Source organism: Anomalospiza imberbis, chromosome 5, assembly GCF_031753505.1.
Source record: "Anomalospiza imberbis isolate Cuckoo-Finch-1a 21T00152 chromosome 5, ASM3175350v1, whole genome shotgun sequence".
Lineage (NCBI taxonomy): Eukaryota > Metazoa > Chordata > Aves > Passeriformes > Viduidae > Anomalospiza > Anomalospiza imberbis.
In genome coordinates, this window is record NC_089685.1 from 14,089,676 (window position 1) to 14,098,025 (window position 8,350).

General features: G+C 44.3%; 1 protein-coding gene across 4 annotated transcripts; it reads left to right on the forward strand.

Annotated features, from left to right (window-relative positions):
* Nucleotides 1–280: 280 nt before the first annotated feature.
* Nucleotides 281–8,042, forward strand: CBLL1 (Cbl proto-oncogene like 1). Of its 4 annotated transcripts, none has more exons than XM_068189700.1 (6): nucleotides 281–352; nucleotides 2,886–3,053; nucleotides 3,398–3,498; nucleotides 3,747–3,830; nucleotides 4,647–4,720; nucleotides 5,222–8,042. In XM_068189700.1, exons 1-6 carry the CDS (start codon nucleotides 340–342, stop codon nucleotides 6,261–6,263), a joined length of 1,482 nt encoding a protein of 493 aa, XP_068045801.1. In that variant the 5' UTR covers nucleotides 281–339; the 3' UTR covers nucleotides 6,264–8,042. The 4 variants fall into 4 exon arrangements, with proteins under 4 accessions (XP_068045801.1, XP_068045803.1, XP_068045805.1 ...); XM_068189702.1 differs by having other exon boundaries at nucleotides 3,401–3,498; XM_068189704.1 differs by lacking the exon at nucleotides 281–352 and adding an exon at nucleotides 664–738.
* The last annotated feature ends 308 nt before the right edge of the window (nucleotides 8,043–8,350 follow it).

The following is an 8,350-nucleotide window of genomic DNA, read 5'->3' on the forward strand; positions in this document are numbered from 1 at the left end:
CAGCCGAGAGGGCGGTGCGGCGCCACATCTTCCCCGTGAGTTTGAACCCCGCACGGCACGGGCGGCCGGACGGGCCCTCTACGGCTCCTGAGAGCCCCCGCTCATGATTTCACTCCGTCCTTCCCCCAGAACCCAGGGGGGCCGCCTCCCAACCCCACCTAGCCGCGGCTCGCAGCCCGGAGCTGCCGCACTCCCTCTCCGCCGCGCCCGGGCCGGCTCGGCCCGGCGCGGCTCGGCCCGGCGCGGCTCGGCCGGCGCGGCTCGGCCACCCGCGCCCCGCCCGCGGCCCCGCCGCTTCCGGCCGCGCCCTTCCGCTCCCACAGCGCCCCGCGCCGCATCATGGACCACAATGGTGAGCAGGGGGAGGCCGGGGGCCCGTCCGTGCCCGGCTCGCCGGGCCCGCGCCCGCCGCCGGACGGGGAGCGGCCAGGCAGGGCCAGCGGGCGCGGGGCGGCGCAGGGGCGGCGGCGCCGGGCCCGGCCCGGCCCCCGGGAGCGCCGGCGGGGCTCGGGCGCGCCGCGGGGCCTGCTCCTTGCCCGGGCAAGCGCCGCGGCCCCGGTGCCACCTTCGGCTCGGCGGTGCCCGGCGCCGCCCCCGCCCCGAGGGCGCTCGGCCGGGCTGAGGAGCCGCCGGCGGCGGGACGCCCCGGCCCGGGCGGAGCGGCGGCCGCCGGTTGCGCCGGCCGGGCCGGAGTGCCCGGGCCCGGCAGCACCGGATGCGGCCCGTGACGTCCCGGAGGTGGGGGAGAGACGCTCGTTTGCCCGCGGCCTTTCCCGGCATCTGTGCCCATAATGTGTGGTTGTGGCCCGAGAGGAAGCTTCCTCGTGTGCTAAATTCGGTTTGGTGGTTTAAATGTCGTTCGCCGGTGAGCGCGCTGGCGTAGCTGTGATCCTTTGCTAGTTAATGCGCTGGCGTAGTGCAGTGAATAAATGAATGGACGTGGGCTTTGTGCTAGGGTGCTTATGGAGGATTTTTTCCTTTCCCTTACAGAAGATTGCGTTATGACTCTGTCTGTACAAAGTACTTGAGCTTTATTTGTGAATTTTAATAAAGCTTGAAATGCAAAAGTAAAACTTACGTTGATGAAGGTGACATTTCAGTAGGTTGCATCACCTCTAATTAGAGCTTCTTTAAGTAGTCCTAACAAGGTATGCTTGTCGTAGTTTTTTTCTGGACATAATCCCACAAGTTATGCTCATGCAGACTGGAACCTGTTATCCTTCCGTGAATTACGAGTGACTAGTAAACCTGCTAGTCTGGGTTAGTTAAGCAGCTAGCTCATGTAAGTATTCCGAGTTTGAAAGGGTATAAGGAGGAAAGGTGACAACATATTGGCAGTTCAGTGGACTAACTAATAAACAAGTGTTTGATTTTTAAAATTTGTTTTAGTTATCCCTATTTGCAAATGGACTGAGTTGCAGCAGAGGCTCTTCGTGGTTTATGGTGCTGTGGTTTTGTGTATTCTGGTAGAAAGCACAATTTCCCAACATATGGAAACCAAGCAGCTTTACCTCTGATGCCTTGGTCAAGCACTCCTGGGGAAGCCTGATGACATAGTTGAGTGTTTGCAGGTTCATCTGGACAGCTGAAAGAAATAACAAATGGCCAGAAGTGAAAACAAGCTTTATTGTTTTTGCCTTTTTGTATATTTCCTTTTAGAGTGAAACTGTCAACCATAGTGCTAAGAGGAGTTTGATTTATCTAAGGAAACCGAGGGCTTTTGATTTGGAGATACAGGACTGTCAAGGCACAGTCCCAGTTTGAAACTGACACATTTCCTAGCTTTGGTGGCAGCTGCTGAAAAGTGAGAGGAATCCCATTTTTTCTTGTTATTCCTTCTACTTGTTGCATTGTTATGGTGCCACTTGTTGTGGTGGTTAAAGGCTTTGAGAGACAGCAGTTGGTGAGGCAGTGTGCAGAATTACACTAATGGACCCTAATTTCAGAGTCCCCTTGGGCCCTCTGCAGTCATTCCAGGGCTGGAGTGCCCTACCCTGTGGAACTGCAGGACTCTGACTGCTTGGGGCTCACCCCTTCCAGACTGACTGTGCCCTGCTTTGAAACACCTGTGGCATTTTCAGTTAAAATCCCAGTGAGCTGAGAAGATTTGTGAAGGATGTAACTTCATTTTTGTATGGATGAGATGCTGTGGGGTGGTTTCAGATAAACTCACTGGAGGTTGAGGGAGTTCTGCCTCCTCATTTGTGTTGCTTGTTGCATTGCCTATTCTGTGTTATCTCTTGGAGCCTGTACCTGCTGATGCATGTGTCAGGCTGTTTCTTACTTTGTTCACCCTGGTACTTAGATGTAAATCTGGTTAAGGAGAATTTTGTATATAGCCAGGAACAGTAATTTTCAGTTTAGAAAGGATACAACTACATATTCCTAAGTACCAGTGTTTTTGTGATACTTTATTATAAACTTCTAAGTGATATGTCAAGATGCTGAGTTAATATATGATCTAGTTCCTTCCTACTTTAGTAAACAATGTACATAAACTGTAAAAATTATCTTTTCACATAAGAAATTCTGTGTAGTTAAGGTTCTACAAAGAATTGACTCTCCAGTGCTCTTCACACTGTGAGAAGAGGTATAAGGTTAATGTTTCTGTTGTGGAAAAATGTGCGACTAGCTAGATTATTTTAATAGCTTTATTTTTTAGCTAGATTTCTTAAATTCCTTGCTGTTCCCAGTACAGTTTTGTGACTTCTGGAATTGTCTGTGAAGATACCTATTTTCTAGTGATTAAATTTTAATATGTTGTAGAAGTCTTAAGCGAGCTTTAAAAATTATTTTTCTTAAAACATTTCTGTTAATATTTAGCCTCTTTAGAGACTATTAGATAAATTGTAAAAATGTATACTTTTTAAAATCTTCTTTCACAGACAATGATTTGCAAGGAACAAATAGTTCAGGATCATTGGGTGGTCTTGATGTCCGTAGAAGAATCCCTATAAAGCTTATTTCAAAACAGACCAATAAAACCAAACCTGCACCTCGAACTCCAAGAAATATGAACAGGATGCCTTCAAAGACACAAGCTGGTGATGAAGGTAAATTCATATAAATTCCCTGTAGTAGGGAAGTGTATTATTCTACAGCATTGTTTGAGACTTTACTCAGAGATTTAAGAGTCCAGAATTCTGTCCAAACACAAACCAAGTTTCAGATCTCCAATACTGCTGCACTGTAGGGCTTCAGTAGTGCCCATTTCCAAAACAGGCTGTCTTACTACTTTGGTTGTACCTTTCTGTAGAATGGACTCAGCAGATTGGAAGTGCTGTGGCATTTTTTGATGATTTCAGTAAAAATGACCCATGCTCTTAATAGCATCTGGTGTCAATTGCGAAAGTGTTGTGGTTGGCTCGTGTCTTTCTTCTGTTTCTCCTTTCCACAGAAGAATTTGATTATAACAAGGAGGAGCGATACGAGTGTAAAGGAGGTGAAATGTTTGGCAATCAAAGGAGATTTCCTGGACCCATTTTTTGGGATTATAAGGTAAAGTAGTGAATCTTGGCCTGTGTTTCATACCAAGCTGTAGATAGTTCTGGTAGATACTTTGTTAATTAAACGTTTTTCAGTTATTTTTGTCTGACTAAAGATGCATCCTCTGCTTTCTCCTGTTTGTGGCATTCTTGCTTCCTTTTCAGCTAATTCAGAAATAATGGGTATGTTGATGATAATTGAAATTAGAAGCTTTAGTGATATTGGGGTTTGTTTTCTCACTCCCTTCTCTGTCCTACCAGATAAACTTGCTGGGGGAAAAGGATGATACACCAGTCCATTTCTGTGATAAGTGTGGATTGCCCATCAAAATGTATGGACGCATGGTGAGTGAAATTACTAGTGAAAGATGCAGCCATGGTTTCTGTTTAGATAAAATTAGGTTTTACTCTGTCTGTATGAGGCTTCTAGAGATTACTGATTTCAGCAGGCATCTGAATAAACAGCAGAATAGTACCACGATGGAGCTGGAGGCCTTCACTGCTCAAGTGTTTTTGTTCCATTTGTCTGACTGATTTTGCTTTACCCTCCAGTTCAATAAAGTAAGCCTGAAAATGTTAAATGAAAAGCAGAGCACCATCACAAAGGAAAAAATCTTCAGGTTCTGGGGTTTTGACTTTATACTGCTTAGGTTTGAAAATAAGCTTTTTATCTCAGCTGAAGACTTGCAGTGAAGTTAGAAAACATTGTTCATTTTTATGTACCTTTAAAAATCCCTGAGATTAATTTAGATTTCTAAGTGTGATGTTACAGGCTTCAGCATCTGACTTAATGACAGTTAATGCTTTTAAAACTTTCCTTCATTGCCAGCAAGACAAGTGGAATCAGATTGCATATACAGCTTCTGTGCAAATTCAGTGTTGGTAATAGTGCAAAACTCAAACTTTTGCCAATGTTTTTTGTTTTTTACCAACACTTAACCCCAAACACTACCCAAAAAAACTCCAAACTCAGCATAAACTGTTCTAGAAGATTTCTGTGCAAAGGTGCTGTAAATTGTTAACCACTGCTATGCTTGTTCACCTCATAGGTAACTTAGTTATTTTAATTATTATAAACTGTGTACTGGAGGGAGGAACTGTACTCTGTAGAATGACATAGATATTTATACATGATGTCTTAACAGCAATTTTTATTTCTAGATACCTTGCAAGCATGTTTTCTGCTATGACTGTGCTATCCTACATGAAAAAAAGGGAGATAAGATGTGTCCAGGGTAAGTTATCTCAAGATTTGTAATTAAAGGAAATGTAAGAAAGTAACTTAGATACTCTATTAGCATGACTCTTATTTATGTACATTTAGCAGAGGCAGTAGAGTACTCTGAACTTTCTAGTTCCTATTCCATATTTGGGGATTATAAGAGATCAGTGTTTACTTTGTTGATTTTGGGTAGGTAACCTGTTACTGCTGTAATTTGAAAAGGCATTAATAGCAGTTTGATTTACTTAGTGAAAATGACCCATGTTTTAATGCACAGAAGAAATTGTTTGAGAGATGCTACTTAAAAAATTTTACCTCATGAAACTTTTATGATCTTTCATATTTAGATTTTGAGACTTATAAACTGGGTAAACTTCAAAATAATTGAGAAGTTTCTTTCATTGCTACAGTGGGGCAAAATTGTCAGATCTAATTTGGCTAATTACATTAACAAGGAAGAATGCATGTTGAGCTCTCTGTGATGACAATAAATCAATATTCTCTTTTTATTTAGCTGTAACGAACCTGTGCAGCGAATTGAGCAGTGTGTACGAGGGTCTCTCTTCATGTGTAGCATTGTTCAAGGATGCAAGAGAACTTACCTGTCGCAGAGGGACTTACAAGCTCACATCAACCACCGTCACATGAGAGCTGGGAAGCCTGTTACTCGTCCTCCCATTGAACCCGTGCATCCTCCTATTGCCCCACCGCCGGCCGAAATTCCCGAGCGTTTCATAATGCCCCCTGAGAAACATCACATGAGCCACATTCCGCCAAAGCAGCACATCATGATGCCACCGCCTCCTTTGCAGCACGTGCCACATGAGCACTATAACCAGCCCCACGAAGACATCCGTGCTCCTCCTGCAGAGATGTCCATGGCTCCGCCGCCGCCCCGCCCGGTCAGTCAGGACACCTTCCGCATCTCAACGAGGAAACACAGCAACTTAATAACTGTCCCCATTCAGGATGATTCCAATTCAGGTGCTCGAGAACCGCCTCCTCCAGCGCCCGCACCTGCTCACCATCATCCCGAGTACCAGGGTCAGCCAGTGGTGTCACACCCTCATCACATTATGCCTCCCCAGCAGCACTACGCGCCGCCCCCGCCGCCGCCTCCGCCCATCAGCCACCCGCTGCAGCACCCTCCGCAGGCGGCAGGCACCCCTCACATGGTGTACAGCCAGGCTCCGCCGCCCCCGATGACCTCTGCCCCTCCGCCCATAACCCCGCCGCCCGGACACATCATTGCCCAGATGCCGCCCTACATGAACCATCCTCCTCCGGGACCTCCCCCTCCTCAGCATGGAGGCCCACCTGTAAATGTAAATGCTCCCCCTCCCCATCACTATAATCCCAACTCTTTGCCACAGTTCAGTGAAGATCAAGGAACTCTTAGTCCCCCTTTCACACAGCCTGGGGGAATGAGTCCAGGGATATGGCCAGCTCCAAGGGGGCCGCCTCCACCTCCAAGGATGCAAGGGCCTCCTGCTCAGGCCCCCCTTCCTGGACCACATCACCCTGATCAAGCCAGATACAGACCCTATTACCAATGATACAAGCAACTATATGAATAGAGAATGCCATGAAGAGGATAAAACTAAATACAGAAGCCTTTTAATTAATTGTTTTGGGGTTATTTTGTTGTGGTTTTTTAAGAATACTGTCGTTTTGACTGTAAGACATTTTGAGGTTTGAATCTTAAATGATTTTTAAGCCTTGGCCGTAGGACTCTTAACTTCAAATACTCTGTAGTGATAAAATAAGTGGCTTAGTAGACCACAGTTGCATTTTAACAGAACTCCTGTTGCTAGTGTGGCTAAATTGTCCTAAGATGATCACTTGTAATATTATTTCCTGGAGAAGATGAACATGTGTTGTACCATTCTGAATATTGTTTTTGTTAAACCCGGTGTTTTTGTTAACCTGTGTACAATAATTAAAATGAAATATGGTAGTAAATGTGGTGAGTTTTTATATGAAGTTAACATACACATAGTTCTGGGACACCATTTCAACACGTATACCTTCCAAACAGCAGTGTGGTGAAATATTAAAGGAACTTTAATATTTCTCCTACTGCCATTTACCGTTACTCATGAGGATTTCAGGCTGTATGAATTCTTGGCACTAGAAATCAGACATGCAGAATTCTGCATTTGCCACATTCCGGCTTTTCCGTTTTTTTCTTTATGCATCAAAATGAATCTATCAAAGATAGAGCTTTGGGCATAACCCAAAACCGTGTATTGTGGGTTTTTTTGTTAGAGTTTTTGGAGTTTGTTTTAAAGCTAGTTTTGATTCAGAGGGTTCTGTTTACATGTAAGCTACTGGGTGGAGTTGAATTCAAACTACTGTGTTTACCTATGGCTGTGTTTGTGTGGAAGTGGCTGTGAACTGGCTTGCCATGTCCCTGAAAAGCAGCTTCTTTTAGGCAGGGAAGTCACATTTGCCTCCCTCGCTTTATATGATGTGTACAGTAGGAGGACTTCCCATTTGGATAATATGAGAAAAGTGGTCTGAAATCCCATGTGTAGAAATAAAAAGGTACACATTATTTATCTGTTTTGATTTTGTGATACGTGTTCAGTTGAACAGTCAGTCATTAGGTGTTTTGCTTTTCTCAAAAGCTAGCAATATAAGCAGGCTTTTAGGTCTGTTTTTGTCCAAATTTTTGTTTTATGAGAATACATTTAAAGAGGAACATAATATAAAATGAGAAGGTTCCTTTTTAGTGTAGCTGGTAGCAGAAGCAGACACTAACAAGACAGTACTGTCTGTTGCTTGGAGTGTTTATCTTTCCATTTCCTATCAGAATTTGCACTGAACCATTGTTTTTCCAAATGCCACATTTCTGGCAGTGGTGCTTTTAGATGAAGTCCTTTGAGATTTTCTTAAAGTTTATAGTTTCCTACTGTTCTCAAATAATCTGAGCCATCTTAAATCCTCAGTGTTACTTTATTTTGTAAAAATTATTTTCCAGAATCATAAGTGTTAAATTTATGAAAAAGCTGTGACAGTGCAACATTCCAAATTTTGTACTTTTATGTCTAAACTTCATATTTTTAATTGGTAGAGCAAGGGCTCTTTAGATTTATGCTGTTCTTGACTGCCATTGATTTCCTTGTGACCATGGCCAAATCTTTTAGACTGCCTTTCAAGTAAATACTTCTTTAGAGACAGGATACAAATAAATTCTGGGGTATGCAAATGGCCAGTAAGTGTCAATTGCTTGAAAATCTGCTTAGCTGTAACATACTTCTTTCTAAGAGAGAGTTATTTGGTTTGGTTGCTCTGAAAACTAAGTAATTTTAAATAAAATACAGTGGTGAAGAGGCTGATTGTGATAGTGTGCTATGAAATGGGCTGGTTGAAAATTTACTGTTTCTATGCATGTGAAAGCAAAAATGGCTCTGCCAGCATTCTTTTCTTTCAGTAACTAACAAACACATGAGGAACTTTTGAGGACGCCTTCTGTCACTGTGAAGTTGACTGGGAGGAGGCACATTTGTGTTACAGCACGTGACTTCATCTGGGAGGAAAGCTGCATGTCTGATTCTTGTCCTTTGCCTCTCCAAGCCAAGCTCAGGCCCAGCACAGCTGTGTCACAGCCCTTACGGAGGGCTCCAGCTGCCAGCTCGCC